At 62.9% G+C, this 16,794-nt stretch overlaps 1 protein-coding gene across 1 annotated transcript in view; it reads right to left on the bottom strand.

The window, feature by feature from the left end:
• TBC1D16 (TBC1 domain family member 16) overlaps positions 1–16,794 on the bottom strand; it is a 46,671-nt gene that overhangs the window by 16,420 nt on the left and 13,457 nt on the right. Inside the window, 11 exon segments of the mRNA XM_040989377.1 lie at positions 1,090–1,140; positions 1,143–1,217; positions 1,266–1,320; positions 2,551–2,737; positions 3,091–3,115; positions 3,118–3,224; positions 3,691–3,803; positions 4,124–4,226; positions 4,228–4,245; positions 4,247–4,279; positions 4,952–5,071. Of these exon segments, the coding sequence (XP_040845311.1) occupies positions 1,090–1,140; positions 1,143–1,217; positions 1,266–1,320; positions 2,551–2,737; positions 3,091–3,115; positions 3,118–3,224; positions 3,691–3,803; positions 4,124–4,226; positions 4,228–4,245; positions 4,247–4,279; positions 4,952–5,071 (887 nt within the window).

The raw sequence follows: 16,794 nt of genomic DNA, 5'->3' as shown, positions 1-16,794 counted from the left end.
CAAAACCTCTGCCAGCATCCCACATGGACGCTGGCTCCAGTCCTGGCAGCTCCACTTCCATCCAGCTCCCCGGATGGCCCAAGTGCCTGGGGCCCCTGCACCCACGTGGGAGACCCAGCTGGGGTTCCTAGCTCCTGGATCCCGCCTGGGAAGGAACTGGGAGGTGGAGGTGCTCTCTCTCCCCCTTTCTGTAATTCTGCCTTTCAAATCAATACATCTTTTTTTTTTTTTTAAGGGCCTCATGTAGCAGTGGCCTTCTGCCAGCGCTCAGCAGATCCAGGGACAGTCCCCTGTGCGGCCACTCAGAGCCTGCTCCAAGGCCGCCAGCGAGCGACACGCCAACTCCACTCACAGAATGTGGGCGGGGCATAGTGGTGGCCACTGCTCGCTTGTCCTGTCCCCGTCTCTCTCTCTGTCAGCCTAGAACGGCCGTCTCCAGAACAGGGGAGTGCTGCTGGAAAAACAAGGCAGCAAGACACCAGTTTGCATCTTTGCCTGGGGGGCCAGCACATGGGGCACCATGCCAGGGCTGCCCCCCAACTCTGCCCTAGGTGGAGGCTTCCCTCCTACCCTGGAGGAAGCGCTCATTCAGACAGGAAACAGCCCTGAGCCAGGGTCGAAGGAGCGCAAAGCATCTCCCCAAAGCTCCCTCGTGCTCCTGCCAGGAGGGGTGACGCTGGCCCCATGGCCACAGGCTGGCAGGCGCAGGTATGCAGATTTGAGGGGCGCTTGAGCTCAGATCCAGCGGTCCTTCCTTCTGGCGCCCGGAGGCTTGGGTTTACAAGGCTGATGGAAGGACTAGAGAAATTTGGCTCTCCTGCTTGTGGCTGGCCTGTCCCCCCAGTCCGGGCGGGAAAGCTGCAGGACAGGACTACCTGCACTCCCAGGGGCATCCGGCAAGGAGACGTGGATAATGCCGGATGGCAGGAGGAAGCCGGGAACAGCCAGAGCTCCCCAGGGGCACTGCCAGATCTCAGGGGTTGAACCTGGCCACGGCTGAGCCTACCCAAGGGACTGCAGGGGTTGGAGGGAGACCCCGCCACTGTGTGGAGGACCCCAGAGGAGGGACCCTCAAACCTCAGCCCGGGCTCACCTGGTAGTGGGCCCAGCAGGCCGCCCACATGCGCAGGGTCTCGGGGAGAGCAGCAGGCAGCAGTGGGAGAAGAGCAGCTGCAGGCCGTCCTCACTCAGCCACAGCAGGTGTTGTTGGAAGCATCCTCACTCAGCTTCGGCAGGTGGTGGTGGAAGCATCCTCACTCAGCCACAGCAGGTGGTGGTGGAAGCATGGCTGCATCAGGCAAGCAGCTCCTGCAGGTAGAGCTGGGGGCAAGGCCAGGCCGTGTCAGCCCTGTGCCCGCTCCCCGGGAGCCCCCAGGAGGTCTGGCCCCCGACTGACAACTCCCCTCACCTTCCTGGGGACTGAGGGTGGGAAGGGGAGGGTTCCCAGCCCAGAGTCACCTCCCAGTGATACGAGGACAGCCCTGACTTCAACAGGAAGGGCGTGTACCTGCTTTGTCGCTGGCTGGCCCAGCCCTGTGCTGCTTGACCACAGAGGCAGACTGCCACTGCCCGCTGGGGGCCGGAAGGTCACATCAAGGCCCATGGCCAGGGAGGCAGGCGGTGAGCAGAGGCATGGCCGATGAGGGGATGGCTTTGCAGAGCACAGTCCCTGGGGCCTGGCGGGCCCATGACCCGTGCCCTTGCCAGCATCCGAGCCCTCGCCTATGGCCCCCTTGCCAGAGTCCACTCCCAGCCCGGCCTGGTGAGTCAGCTTCCCTCTACAGGGACCAGGCCACATGGGCAGCTGGCGCCTCCTCATGGCGCAGTGTGCAGCTCAGCCGGCCTGACCCCAGGGGCCCGAGGTCAGGCCCGAGTCCAGGCCTCTAGGCCCTGCCTCTCCGGCTCTCCCTCACCGCACAGGGCACACCTGCTCCAGGCATGTGCGCTCAGTCGCTTCCGAGACGTTCTGCTCAGCCAGGCCTAGCGACGCTTGGGCTGCGGGCTCTCCTTCCCGGCCCGCCCATGGGCACCTTCCGGAGGCCGAGCTTCTCCTGCCTAGGGCTGGCGCCAGTAGGTGCCCAGTACACAGCAGGAACAGAACAGCAAAACCAGGACCGGGGCCTTGGACTTGTCCTTGACACCTCCAGCCTTGCCAGTCACTCTGCCCTTTCTGGTCCCAACAGCCAGGGCTGCTCCGTCCCCATAGGCCCATCCTGTTGGGGCCCCCTGGGGACACTGCTGCCCTGTGGGCCTTGGCGTGACTCCCAGCCCCCACTGCTTCCTATCACCATTCAGGACTGGGCACCCCAGACACACCTCAAGACCCATTCCCTGCAGCACACAGGGGCATGTGTGCCAGGGGCCTGGGCATGGAGGTGGGAGATCCCTGACCTGCCTGGGCCTTCAGGGAGCTGGGAAGGCGGTGTCTGGTGCAAAGCCCAGGCCTGCTCCCGGGGAGCAGCCTGGAGAACGTGGGTTCATGGGATGGAACCCCCAGCAGTGCCCACAAGGCCCCGGCAGTGAGGGGACGCTGCCCGCCCATGCCCTCACCAGCTGCTTCTCCGTGTCCTTGTCCTGGGGTGGGCTGACAAAGATGGTGTCCTGCAGCAAGCCCACAAAGCGCCAGAAGGTGTCCGACTCATCCAGGACCTCGGCCAGCATGGGTGCCACCAGGTCAGCCTCACCCTGGGAGTAGCTGACCGCTGGGTTGCATACGGCATGATTCAACAGGATCCTCCTGGTTGGGGATGGGGAGGGGAAGACGGCAGAGGGTGGGCACGACCCTCCCTCCCCGTCCTCGTTGTGGTTGGGGTCCCAAGAACCCTGGGCCCGAGGCCTTGGCTGCTCTTGGCTGCTGGCAGGGCCGGGCCTGTCTTGGGGGCTGGGCCCTGGCCCTGGTCGAGATGGGTGGGGCTCCACCTGCAGCTCCCCAGGTCGGCCCTGAACACTGGCCACCATGAGAAGTGTAGCAGGTTGGGAGGCACTGGGCAGGGATGTGCCCAGGGGCTGCACAGGCACTCGGGGGCTCCTGGAGAGTCTGGGTGGGAGTACCTGAGTTAGGGAGAAGGGGAGGGGTCTGCGGGGACACACTTCATGCTCTCCATGTTGGGGTCCCCTCCCCTCAGAAGAACTGGCTGCTGCAGTCTGTGCGAACCACACCCTTGTCCACAGCGAACTGCACGTTGTACCAAAAGTCCCTCTGCCCCTCGGGGGTCGTGCAGAGCCTGCGGGGGCAGTGTCAGAGGCAGCGCAGGGCCACAGCGGGGGTCACAGGGTCACTCTCTGGGGAGGGCCCCCACTCCCGCCAACCCTGATTGAGGGAAGGTGCTAAGCTGTGCCATAGGACAGACACAGATGACATGTGGGGTGGGGTCAGCCCCAGCAGCCCAGCAGCCCAGAGACAGCTGAGCGCAGCCCAGCGCCATCGGGAGCTTCTCCCAGGGCCAGCTGCCCGCAGCCGCTGGGTGCTGGGCCCAAGGATTCCTGGCTCCACTGCCCACCCCCCTCCAGCTTCATTCAGCTAGGTGCCTTGCAGGGCAAAGATGCCAAGACCCTGACCCAGGAGCTAAGGAGCCCAGGGCAGCCAAGGGGCCATGGCAGGCCCTTGCATTGCCTCCTTGGAGGCCCAGGCCAGGGAGGCCAGGTGGCTGGGCATCTCCAGGGGCACGCCTGCCAGCAGTCAGCGGTTACCTGCCCTGCTGGATGGCCACGTCCTCCTGGTGCTTCTGGGCCCACAGTGCCTCCCGCAGGAAGGGCCACACCTCCCCACGGAGGGACATGTCCATTCCACCGAAGAAAATGGCCTGCGGGCGGCGCACGTGTTGGGAAAGGGGAGGTTGCTGAAGGGACCCAGCCCCGCCCCTCCAGGGGTGATGGGTGTCCTGAGCTTCTGGGGCAGTGAGTTTGACTGCCAGGGGAAGGGCCTGGCCCTCGGTTCCCAGGCAGGACACAAGCCGGCCTCATTTTCATGTCAATGCCCCCCCGGGGCGCGCTCACTCCAACGTGGAGGTCCTAATCCTGTGACTCTTCTATGCAGCTGACAGGGGCTCCCCCAAACCCATCAAGACCCTGATGGCTGCACCGTCCTGTGCCCCCAGTGATCTGCCCGCCCTCCAGAGCTCACCTTCCGTGGCCTGTACTCCTCCAGCCGGCCCGGGTCGTTCAGGTGCCCGAGCCAGGTAGCCACATCCAGCTTCCTGTACGTGTGTTCCTGAGGGTGGACCGCAGGACGGCAGCTTGGGACGCCAAGAACTGCATGCATGTCCTCGTTGTCGGCCACCTGCTGGCGGGGTGGGGAGGGGACACGATGGGCACCCCGGGGCCCTGGCGTTCCCAGGAGCTGAAAGGGGGCACTACGTGGCAAGTGCAATTAGATGCAATTGAGATGAAAACCCCTCCGTCCCCAGACGGCCTTCCTCGCCCGCTCCCGGACCACTCGCATCCCCCATCCCCCGCTCCATGCCCCCTCTCTCCCACCCCAGCCGCAAACACGGAATGAATGCCTGCTAAGGGCCTCGCTAAATGACGTGTCATTGGCCACATACAAAGGGCCGCTGTTCCCGAGCCGGGAGCCGGCCTGTCACGTCACCTCCCCATGCAGGCCCGAATCCCGGGTGCAACTGGGGCTGACACTGGATTCAGAAATCAAAGATCGGTCCACACGGCGGGCAGGCAGGGTGGGAGCCAGCGAGTGCCAGCGTCAGGTCTGCCCAGAGCACGGACATGGCAGCAACAGGGCATTCAGGGGCTCCTAGGGGCTTTGGTATGCAGATGGAGCCCTACCTTGTCAAAACATGGCTTCCCATGAGCCCACGCACACAGCATTTGATCCCCTTTGGAGGTGGGGGGCAGCAGCGTGGTCTGGGGCTCCCCCAGGGCCTGCCAGCAGCCAGCGCCGCAGTCATGGCCCATGAGCCCCCGTGCACAGCACCCAGGGAAGTGCTGCGCCCACGGGCCACGGCTGCCTGGTCGCTGAGGTGCGTCTCTGCAGTATTTCCACTGCTGCAGCGTGTCACACAGCTTGTCCAGGCCACCGTGGTGGAAGTGGAAGACCTTGTACTGACTCTCGTGGCTGCCCACCCCGGGACAAGGACACGGAGAAGCAGCTGGTGAGGGCATGGGCGGGCAGCGTCCCCTCACTGCCGGGGCCTTGTGGGCACTGCTGGGGGTTCCATCCCATGAACCCACGTTCTCCAGGCTGCTCCCCGGGAGCAGGCCTGGGCTTTGCACCAGACACCGCCTTCCCAGCTCCCTGAAGGCCCAGGCAGGTCAGGGATCTCCCACCTCCATGCCCAGGCCCCTGGCACACATGCCCCTGTGTGCTGCAGGGAATGGGTCTTGAGGTGTGTCTGGGGTGCCCAGTCCTGAATGGTGATAGGAAGCAGTGGGGGCTGGGAGTCACGCCAAGGCCCACAGGGCAGCAGTGTCCCCAGGGGGCCCCAACAGGATGGGCCTATGGGGACGGAGCAGCCCTGGCTGTTGGGACCAGAAAGGGCAGAGTGACTGGCAAGGCTGGAGGTGTCAAGGACAAGTCCAAGGCCCCGGTCCTGGTTTTGCTGTTCTGTTCCTGCTGTGTACTGGGCACCTACTGGCGCCAGCCCTAGGCAGGAGAAGCTCGGCCTCCGGAAGGTGCCCATGGGCGGGCCGGGAAGGAGAGCCCGCAGCCCAAGCGTCGCTAGGCCTGGCTGAGCAGAACGTCTCGGAAGCGACTGAGCGCACATGCCTGGAGCAGGTGTGCCCTGTGCGGTGAGGGAGAGCCGGAGAGGCAGGGCCTAGAGGCCTGGACTCGGGCCTGACCTCGGGCCCCTGGGGTCAGGCCGGCTGAGCTGCACACTGCGTCATGAGGGTACGAAGCCCCCGGGGCCAGGCCCGCAGCACTTGCAGGTTGAGAGCCCTGTCTGTCCTAGCGGCACCCAGCATCCTCACGGGGCAGGGCCTGGAGGACAGAAGCCCCTATTCTGCCGCTGATACCAGAGATGCAGTGATCCTGGGGTCAGGAGTGCGGCTGAGAGGAGAAAGCCCCACGGGGCTGCCACCCACTTGCCCCCAGCCATGCACACACCCTCTGTCCCAGGGGCCAGCGGCCTAACCCAATTCAATGGTCCGATTCCTGAAGGCAGGACACAGTGCCTGGGGCCTGCCACGGAGCCACCAGGAGGACAAAAGGCCTAGACACCCCCAGGAGGCACCTGGGACCGGCCCCAGCAACGCCCCTGGGACCTCAGCACCTCCCACCGGCTCTGCCTCCTGCAGGCATCAGCACACAGGGGACCCCAGTGGACCCTCAGGCTCCTGGCTGTAGCCTGGCCCGTCCCTGTCTGCTGCAGACATCGGAGGTGAACCAGCAGACGGAGGATCTCTCTCTGTGGTCACTCTTGCTTTAACGCACACATGCACACACACATATGCACAGAAATCACACGGCTTGGGGGCAGAGAAGCACTGCTTCCTGACATGCCCTTCCCCACCACACACCCCAGTTATTCCTCCCCCCAGAGGAGCAAAGCAGGCATGGGGTGCAGGGGGGTGTGGACTGAGTCAGGACACCATGTAGTGTCCACCCCAGTGCAGCACCTGGCTCGGCTCCCCGCTCCAGCTTCCTGCTACTGTGGGCTCTGGGGAGCAGGTGACCGAGGGCTCACACACGGGGCTCTGCACACTCGGGGCCCTGCACACACGGGACCCTGCACACACGGGACCCTGCACACACGCGGCCCTGCACACATGCGGCCCTGCACACACGGGGCCCTGCAGGTTGCTGGGGAGTGAAGCCACAGGTATCTCAGCCTGTCTCCGTGTCTCCCCAGCAAATCAGAAGCTACACTCAGACCGCACACGAGTGTCGGCAGAGGTTTACATGTGGCTGAGAGTCAAAAACAGCCCCACATTGTTAAACGGCCAAACGTGGAGTGAAGGGTGGCTTTCACACTCCACCATCCGGGTCTCCCACCTGCGTGCGGGGACCCAGGGACTTGGAGCTGGAGTTGCTTTCCCAGGAGCATCAGCAGGGAGATGGGTCGGAAGTGGAGCAGCCGGGACTTGAACTGGCGCCTGTGTGGAACACTGGCATGACACGTGGAGGCCTAAGTCGCCTGCCACAATGTCACCCTATTCTGAACTGTTTGAGAGGCTGCCGCTCCCTCTTCCTCAGCGGCTACGCCAGTGTGCATTCCTCCCAATAGCACACGAAGGTCCCAGTGCGCCCACACAGCTGCCAACACCTGCTCTTTTCTGTTGTTCGTTGGTATTTTCTGGAAAGCAGAGCGAGAGGCAGTCCTTGGCGCTTGGCTTCGGCCCAGCCAAGACCTGGCTTTTGCAGCCAGAACCAGTAAATGGAAGAATACCACTTTTCAGATAAATAAGCTAATAATATATATTTAAAAAAAAAAAACTGTTGGTTTTGTGGCTAGGTCTCTGCTGTGATGCAAGCATCCCATGTGGATGCTGGTTCGTGTCCTAGCTGCTCCACTTCCTGTCCAGCTCCCTGCCCGTGTCCTGGGAAGGCAGCCGACACCTGAGGAAGCTCCTAGCTCCTGGCCCAGCCCCAGCCATGTGGGGAGTGAACTAGTGGATGGAAGATTCTGTCTCTCCTACTCTATCTGTGCCTGTCAAAGAAATTAAAAGTGCTGAACACACACACCCCTGAATAACCAAGCGACCAGCTCCTCACTACGCGCATGGAGAAAGCAGATGCCAACCATGAAACACGATGGTCACACGGCTTCCTGCGCGATGTCGATGGTGGGCAGCGCTGACCCCTACCTAAGCGAGCCACAGTCCTGAAGCCGTAACGCGACCATCTCAAGGTGGCACCTCGACAGCCGGCTTCCGTTTTCATGTTTTTAGTTGCTAACTAGAATCAGGCATCACCGCGATGGCCGGGAACAAGCTGATCTCGGCCCGCCCGCCTCCTAGATAAGAAGTCTGCGTGTTGGCTTCTGCTACAGAACCACAGGAGAGGATTCAGAAGAGGGGGCGGGGTCAGGCGAGGTGCGGGTTCTGCACCTGTCGCCCAGGACCAGGGCTGCACCCCGTGGAGCCTCCCTGACCCCACCCAGCGTGAGCGGTGCGAGGTCCACTGCCCAGCTCTGTGGGCTGCTGCCGGCTGCCCTGTGAGGGTCCTGAGCTGGACCAGAAGTGCAGGGGTGGGCTTTGGGGGATCCTCAGGCCTGGTGGCACCACCCTGGAGGCAGACTCATCCCGATTCCTGCTCTCCTGGGACCACAGCAGTACGGCCAGAGGTGGAGGTCAGAGCGCCAGGGAGGGTGGGTGGGCTGGCTGCTGCCCGGGCCCCCGAGTCCGGCATGCGAATGGCTGCACTCCAGCTCCTGCTCCCTGCTGGGCACTCACGTGAGAGACCTGGCTGCTGACCTTGACCTGGCCCGGCCGCTGTGGGCATCTGCGGAGTGAACCAGTGAATGAAGGGCTCGCCTCTCTGTGCAGCTCTGCAGGTGGCTCCGGCCCGTGAGGCTCCCTCCTTCTCCGCTGCCCTCGGCGTCTCACTGGCCACCAGCACCGTGTCCAGCGGCCAGAACTCGGTGTGCAGGAAACTCCTTCACTTCCTAAATGACTCGCCCAGCCTCAGCCATTCTGTCCTCACAGCGCCAACAGGCGGAGGCTGAGCTAGACACAGAATTCTGTCCCCAGTGTCTTGGCTGGCACACAAGAGCAGAGCCGGATGGCACACCACAGGTGTGTGTGTGAACAGGTGTGTGTGTGAACAGGTGTGTGTGTGAACAGGTGTGTGCGCACCAGCACTCACAGCAGCTCCATTCCCACAGCTCACAGTGGAGGCCACTTAAGGGGACACTGAGGCAGGACTCCCACCCTCACGGTGCTTTGGCATCCCACCTGGCACAAGAGGGGGTAGATATTTGGCCTAGCAGCCACAAGCCAGGCTAAATGCCCACCGCCCGGACCAGAGGCCAGCCCAGGCTGCTGGGGTGTGGGCACCAGGGGACAGTGGAGACGGCCCTCAGCTGGATTTCCAGCCCTCACGTTTTGTTCCACTTCTTTGAGAAGCACAGAGAGCTCTCATCTGCTGGTTCCTTCCCCAAGCGCCTGGAATGACGGGGCTGGGTCAGAGCCAGGAGCCAGGAGCCAGGAGCCAGGAGCTTCGGTCAGTCCAGGTCACACACCCCTGCCCATGAGCTCGGCTGTGGCTCTGCCTGTGACCAGGGAGGGTGAAGGAGGTTGGCCACCCCAGGGTCCACTTCCTGCTTCTGCCTGGGGGCTCCCATCTCTGGCCTCAGGTGGTGGGGACTCCTGTGGGGCACTGGGGGCCCTGCCCCTTCACCCCGTTCCTCCCCTGGTGGGCACAGAGGAACACAGTGTGTGCCTTCAGCCACACGGCCGCAAGCACACAGGCCAAGCCCGGCGATACCCTGGCTTCCAGAGGGACGGACGCTATGTTTCCCTTTGTCTCATTTTCTTGCTCTTGGTAAACTTGAGCCAGGAGCCACTGTTTCTACCAGCAGAGGAGGTGGACTATGTCAGCCTGGGCCAAGGACATCCCGTGTGTACAAGGTCTGCCACTGGGAGCAGACCAATGAAGGAGCGTGGGGAGTGCCCAGGGTGCAGTCCCGGCAGGTGAGTGCAAGAACCAGAGCCGACCAGGCTGCAGTGCCCGCTGCCATATGTGCGACTCAGTTCTGGCAGCTGGCCGGGCTGGGCCAGTGTATAACACTCAGCGGCAGATATGAGAAGCAGGATGGGGTTCAGGACAGGCCAGTTCACATCAGGGCCGGGACTGAAGGCTGACTGTGCCGGGTTGGGTGGCAGCACGCACCAGCACAGGCTGGAATGGGGGCAGACCCGACTGGGCCAGGCTACAGCACCCAAATGCCAAGGTGAGATGGGCCATGCCAGACTGGGCCACAGCACCACCAGCACATGTGAGACTGGGGGTGGGGGTGTGCAAGCCTGGCAGGGGTGCAGTGGGGACTGCCCTGCTGGGACACTGCTCCTGCTCTGAGTGTGAAAACTGGGAGTGGGGACAGGCCAGGCTGGGCAGGGCTACAACACTGTTGGCCTGAATGTGAACTGCGTTAGGGGGAGAGCCAGGCTGGGCTAAGTGACTGTATTCACCTGTGCAGACATGAGCTGGAGTAAGGGCTTTGCTGCAGAACCACCTGGAAAGTGCAAGATCTGGGGCAGGGAGTGGATCCAGTGGGGAGGCTGTGGGCACCTCTCTGACGGGCTCCAGTTCCCACTGGTGAGCGTGGGGGCGGGTCTGGATGGACAGCCAATGGCACCCCCTGGTATGAGTGTGGGCTGGAGGGTGGAGTTGGTTGTGGTAAGTTAGCTTCAATGTCCAGAGATCTCAATGGGAGTTGGGACAGACCGGACCAGGCCCCAGCACATGCTGGCAGGCACAGGAGGCAGAGCTGGGGGCTGGTGCAGTAGGGGTTATTGGGGTCCCTCTGACTGGGCTGCAGCTCCCCCTGGTGTATGTGAGCACTGAACGGTGCTGGGCAGGGCAAGGAGGGCAGAACAAATTGGTCAACTACCCCAGCGAAGCTGGGTAACAGGTGGCTCTGTGAACCAGCTGGTGACGGCAAACAGGTGACTCTGTGAACCAGCGGGTGATGGCGAACAGGTGACTCTGTGAACCAGCGGGTGACGGCGAACAGGAGGCTCTGTGAACCAGCGGGTGGAACCAGTGGGTGACGGCGAACAGGTGCTATGAACCAGCGGGTGACGGCGAACAGGTGACTCTGTGAACCAGCGGGTGACGGTGAACAGGTGACTCTGTGAACCAGTGGGTGACGGCGAACAGGTGCTGTGAACCAGCGGGTGACAGCGAACAGGTGACTCTGTGAACCAGCGGGTGATGGCGAACAGGTGACTCTGTGAACCAGCGGGTGACGGCGAACAGGAGGCTCTGTGAACCAGCAGGTGACGGCGAACAGGTGCTGTGAACCAGCGAGTGACGGCGAACAGGTGACTCTGTGAACCAGCAGGTGACGGCGAACAGGTGCTGTGAACCAGCGGGTGACAGCGAACAGGTGACTGTGAACCAGCGGGAGACGGTGAACAGGTGACTCTGTGAACCAGCGGGTGACGGTGAACAGGTGACTCTGTGAACCAGCAGGTTGACGGTGAACAGGTGCTGTGAACCAGCGGGTGACGGCGAACAGGTGACTCTGTGAACCAGCGGGTGACGGCGAACAGGAGGCTCTGTGAACCAGCGGGTGACGGCGAACAGGAGGCTCTGTGAACCAGCGGGCCTTGGCAGGATTTCCTCCCCCCTGGAGCAGCGACATCAGCAGTGTCACAGAACCCTCAGAACGTGCTCCACAAAGGGGACCTCGGGACGCCAGCGGGTGGCTGTCCCCATCCCTGGGTGCTGAGGCACTTGGGGGGCCTTGTCTCTCCCTTTCCCCCAGAAACAGGAAGAAGAAAAAGCAATGTATGAATAATGTTCTCTCCCACTCTGCCCTGATCCTCGACCCTTCCCATCCCGATCAACTACATAAACGTGATCAATAATCAGATAGAAGAAACAAAACAAAAACTTGAGCCAGGAGTGCCAGCCCGCAGAGTTCCTCCGGGAAGAACAAAAGACCTGCTAATCCCCTGGGTCGGAACGCCCAGTGTCCCAGCTCCATCCCAGCTCCGACCCAGCTCCATCCCAGCTCCATCCCAGCTCCAGCCCAGCTCCAACCCAGCTCTGGCCCAGCTCCGGCCCAGCTCCGGCCCAGCTCCGGCCCAGCTCCAGCCCAGCTCCGGCCCAGCTCCAGCCCAGCTCCGGTCCAGCTCCGGCCCAGCTCCGGCCCAGCTCCAGCCCAGCTCCGGTCCAGCTCCGGCCCAGCTCCGGCCCAGCTCCGGCCCAGCTCCACCAGCTGGCAGGACTGTCCCACCTCAGGGGCCCCAGCCGGCCGTGGGGTGTTCCGGAAGCCGTGCCTCCAAGGCAGCCCACTTCAAAGGCGGCTGAGTCAGCCAGGTGTGCATTAAGCCAGCTTGAAGGCTCCTTGATGGGTGAGACACAAGGGGCTTCAAAGCACGGCACCTGTGACCCCCAGAACTTCCTGCAGCCCTGGCTCCAGGGTCCCAAGCACACAGGGCGGGCAGGGCTGGGGTCCAGCATCAACATCACTGCCACTCTGCTGGGGTGGGCCGTGCTTCTACTGCGCCTCAGCCCACCCCCTCCACCCGCCCCTGTGGAACCCGAGGCCCACAGGGAGGGCCCCAGGGCCTGTTCTGAGACCACTTAGGACAGGATGGTCGTCTCTAGGGAGGCCCTGGGCTCTGGGTGCAGGGGGCACAGCACCCCACTGCCCAGCACACCCCCGCCCAGCAGCTGCCCTGTCCAGCACCCCTCCGTGCACACCCCTCTGCCCAGCACCCTCCCTCCTCAGCAGCCCGCTCAGCTCAGACCCCAGGCCTCCCTCCAGTCCTTATGCCCACCCTGAGCCCCTCCCAGACGGTGCCATGGCAAGGTCTCTGCCCGACGGCCCAGCACAGAGTGGGAGGGTGGGAAGGACTAACTCCTCCAGGTGTGCGATGTTGTGGGCACTGCCCAGACTCTGATCTCCAGGACCCCACTGGCTGGTACATTCTGGCAGTTTCTGAAATGCAGAGCAGGCAAGGCGTATCTGTCATCGTTAGCATGCCTGTGCACACAGGTGCAGCCCCTACACACGTGCACACACACACATGAACCTGCTCACGGGCTGCACTTGCCGAGCCGCCCACCCTGCTCTGACCAGCCAGACCATGCACCGCAGGACACGCATCAGTGGCTTCCAGAACAGCAGCCACGATAAGCCCAGGGCCGGGGTGATGTTGGCTGTCGGAGCCCGGGGGCTGGAGAGTCTCTCCCTCCTGTCTGCTGTCACCATCGGGCGAGGAGACATGTGGCGGCCCCAGCTGCCTTCCTGCTGCCCCGAACACTTCTGCAAATGTGCCTGCAGGCTGAAGGGTGCCAGGCATCGCCCAGAAATGAAGCAGAATAATTCACAACCCAGCGGCCTGGACCATGACCCAGCGTCTCCCAGCAGCACCCAGAGAGGCCATGCCAGGACCCAGCGTCTCCCAGCAGCACCCAGGAGGCCTCACCAGGACCCAGCGTCTCCCAGCAGCACCCAGAGAGGCCATGCCAGGACCCAGTGCCTCCCAGCAGCACCCAAGAGGCCATGCCAGGACCCAGCATCTCCCAGAAGCACCCAGGAGGCCTCACCAGGACCCAGCGTCTCCCAGCAGCACCCAGAGAGGCCACGCCAGGACCCAGCATCTCCCAGCAGTACCCAGAGAGGCCACGCCAGGACCCAGCTTCTCCCAGCAGGAGGGCAGGGCTTAGGAGAGCACTGCAGGCAAGCAAGGTCAGGCTTGTGGTAACCTCACTGCTGTCTGGGGACAGAAGGAGGCCAGCCATGCTTCCCACAGGTCCAGCTGCGGGGCAGGGACACACGTGAGCTTTTTCTACAGCAGCACACAGGAGAGGCTGCTCCACCTGTAATCCCTAAGGTATGCCAATTCCCCCGGGAGCAGGAATGACCGTGGTCCTTCCATGGCAAAGGCCCCCCAACCCCACCCAGGAATGGACACAGGTAGGAATGGCCCCCTGAGGACCAACAGCAATAAGCAGGCCCTCACACAGGGTGAGCAGGGTGGGGGTTCTGTGGGCCAGAGCTCAGGACCAACGAGGGGCCCAGGGCCCTGTGTATCCCCGGCAGGTCCGCAGTGACCACAGAAGGCCCTGCAGCTCGTGGAACACTGCCGTGGACACTGCGCAATGCAGCCCTGGGGTCTCCCGGCGGCTCCCGCTGGTCCGCTCCATGGAGACGATACTCAGCTTTTCTGTGATGTCACCCAATGCCAGCATGGGGACATTAACCACTCCCATGGGCAACTGCCCAGCCAGCTGGGAGGGCAGCAAGTCCTGCCTGGCTGGCAGCAGCGTGCCCTCCGACCACACACGCACACTGAACCTATGCCTGGGACATACCCACTATCAGCTCCTTGCACGCGAGTGTCGTGTGTCTCTCTGCCGACAGGCCCAGCATCCAGCAGCAGCCTCCTGGCAGCTGTGTTGTGGGCTGGCAGCGCTTCCAGGAACCCAGAGGGAAAGGGGAGTGCCTGTCTGGGGGCCAGCAACGGTGCAGGAGGGGACACAACGGACCAGGTCTTAGAGCACTGGAGGGGCAAGGTCAAGTACTATTGTGCCAGCTCCCCTGAGGGACAGCACCCAGCACGAGACACACAAGTAGGCTTGGTGTGGTGGGGTAGTGCGTTAAGCCACCACCTGCATATGAGCGCAGGTTCAAACCCAGGCTGCCCCACTTCCCATTCAGCTCCCTGCTGATGGTCCAGGCAAGGCAACAGAGGACAGCCCGAACCCTGGGGCCTCTGCACCCACGTGGGAGACCTGCGTGGAGGAGCTCCTGGCATCGCAGAAGGAACTACTACATGGAGGAAATCTCCTCTCTCTCTCTCGTGTGCGCACCCAGTCTTCCAAATAAACAATATTTTTTAAAATAAGTTTTAAAAATTGAGTAGAAACCAAAAAAAATACTTCCAACAGTCACGTACTGGTCAGAGGTCTGTGGTCAGCCCTTGGGGCATCGCGGTGGGCACGGGCAGCCAGAGCGAGCCCCCTTCTCCCGCCCTAGTGTGCTCGAAGGCAACTGAGTCCTCGCCAGCCACTTCCTGATCTGCAGCCATGTGCGGGCCTCAGGCCCCCTGGACAGAGCGCCATGTCGTGACGGTCCCATGGCTGCAGCCCCTGCACCAAGCACCGTGGGGCTGGCCAGCTCTTCCCAGTCCTGGAGGCCAGCAGCGCGCAGTGATGCTGTCCTCCCAGCCCTGGTGGCCCGTGACAGCCTGGAGCACCTTCCTGCAGCGGCCATGTTCCCTGCCTCTGCCCCACCTGCCAATCCTCTCAAACGCATTCATGTGGGGGGGGGGGGGGGCAGGGCAGTTAGCTCAGCATTCTCTCCAGGCTGGTGTCCACAGACTGGCCTGTGACTGCCCCTGGCGACACAGGCCACTCGGTCACACCCGAGTGGGTGACGTTCCTCTAGGCGCCAGGAGCGCCCACCCGTGCTCTGAGACCTGGTGAGGGGCAGGGAGATGCCTGCGTGTGTGTGGGGGCAGGGCACAGCGCCCCGCTGCAGCTGCTTCTCTTGGGTCTCCGACCTGCGCTTCCCTCCCACACTGCGCTAAATGCTATTTAGTAGCTAATTAACTTCCTGGGCGAAGACCTGTCTAATTGCACGTCCTCCCCTCAGCCTCCTCGGGGACGCCCAGCTGTCCTGGGCCATTCGTTCTGCTGGCTCCCACCTCGCAGGCGCCACCGCCGGCCCCATGACAAGCTGCCAATCAACGTCGCACAGGTCAAGGGGGACCAAATTAGGATCCCTGCACGGCCGCTGCCGCTGAACTTGCTAGGCAAAGCTGAGCGGCGGGAGCGCCAAGGCAGAGCGGCGGGAGCGCCAAGGCAGAGCGGCGGGAGCGGCCCGGGCTCCGCTCTTCGCAACGACTGATTTTCGCTCTCAACGGCTCCCGACTGGATCTGCTTAGATTTTTGCCTGCACTGGCATCTGCCATCCATCACACACAAGGACAATCAGAAAATAAAAGCTTTCGATTAGCTTCTGCATAAATCACCCTGATGCCAATTACTGCCGGGCACACTGCATGCTGGGGAGGAGGTGGGAGGCAGCCAGGGTGCCTGCCTGGTCCCAACCCACCGCTCGGGGCCAAAGCCACCTGCCCCTCCCTCGCTGGAACCTGTTCACAGATCCACACGGCAGCCCATGCCAGGCGACCCCTCCAGTCCCTTCGTAGTCACCCCAAGCCCTCAGCAGAGAGAAGCCAAGAGCCAAAACGCTGCGGCTGGGGGAAGGGCAGCTCACGCCCACGAGGGACAAACGGCACCCAGCTCCGTGGCTCTGCCGAAGGGCAGGGCCTCCATGGTCCATGACGGCTCGAGCTTAGAAGCCAGCAGCTGTTTCTGTTCCTGAGCTGCTCAGCGAGCCTAGCCTGCGGGCATGGCTCTGGACCGACATCTTGTGCTGGACCTGCCCCCTGCCCACCTGGGGCCAGCCTCAGGCGTCTCAGGCAATCAGGATGTCATGGGACCCAGTAGGACACACCGCCACCCACTGGGGCCCCACCCAGTACCCCTGGGAGGAGAGGAGATAAGCGTTCCTTTGGAGATGGTTATTAATTAAAGAATGTTTAATTTATTCAAAAGGCAGAGTGACGGAAAAAGAACATTCCACCTGCTGTCCAATGGCCGCAACAGCCAGGACTGGGCCACGCCAAAGCCAGGAGCCAAGCGTTTCTCAGAGTCTGCCACATGGCTGCAGGGCCCACATACTGGGGCATCCTCCGCAGCTCTCCCATGTACATTAGCAGGGAGCTGAGCAGAAGTTGGGCAGCCAGACTCCAACCAGCGCTCCCGTACTGGCTCCCAGCACACGGTGGTTCCGTCAGCTGAGTCACACCGGCCTCAGCAATGGCGACTGGTCAACAGAGCACAGCGACCTGCCGGCCGAGGGCCAGGAGCGATTGGCTGGGTGTTCCTGGCAGGTGGCCCCGGCTGGGCGTGTCTGGACCCCGTGACGCTGGCCTGGATCTGCATGTTGACCCCAGGTGCTGCAGAGGCTGGGGGCAGGGCAGGAGCATCCCAGGCAGCCAGCAGCAGCCCACAGCACGGCGGCTCCCTCAGGCTTTCACCCACACACACGCGTGTGCTCCCGGCAAGGGGAGCGGCACTAACATACATGCTCTCACGCGTGTGCTGGTCGGGAAGTGGCACTAGCAGGTGCCCAGGCTGGTTCAGGGCAC

This window comes from Ochotona curzoniae, unplaced genomic scaffold (genome assembly GCF_017591425.1).
Source record: "Ochotona curzoniae isolate NIBS_2020 unplaced genomic scaffold, NIBS_Ocur_1.0 contig_523, whole genome shotgun sequence".
NCBI classification, from domain to species: Eukaryota; Metazoa; Chordata; class Mammalia; order Lagomorpha; family Ochotonidae; genus Ochotona; species Ochotona curzoniae.
Note: the sequence above shows the minus strand (reverse complement) of the source record. Positions and strands in the feature narration are given on the sequence as shown.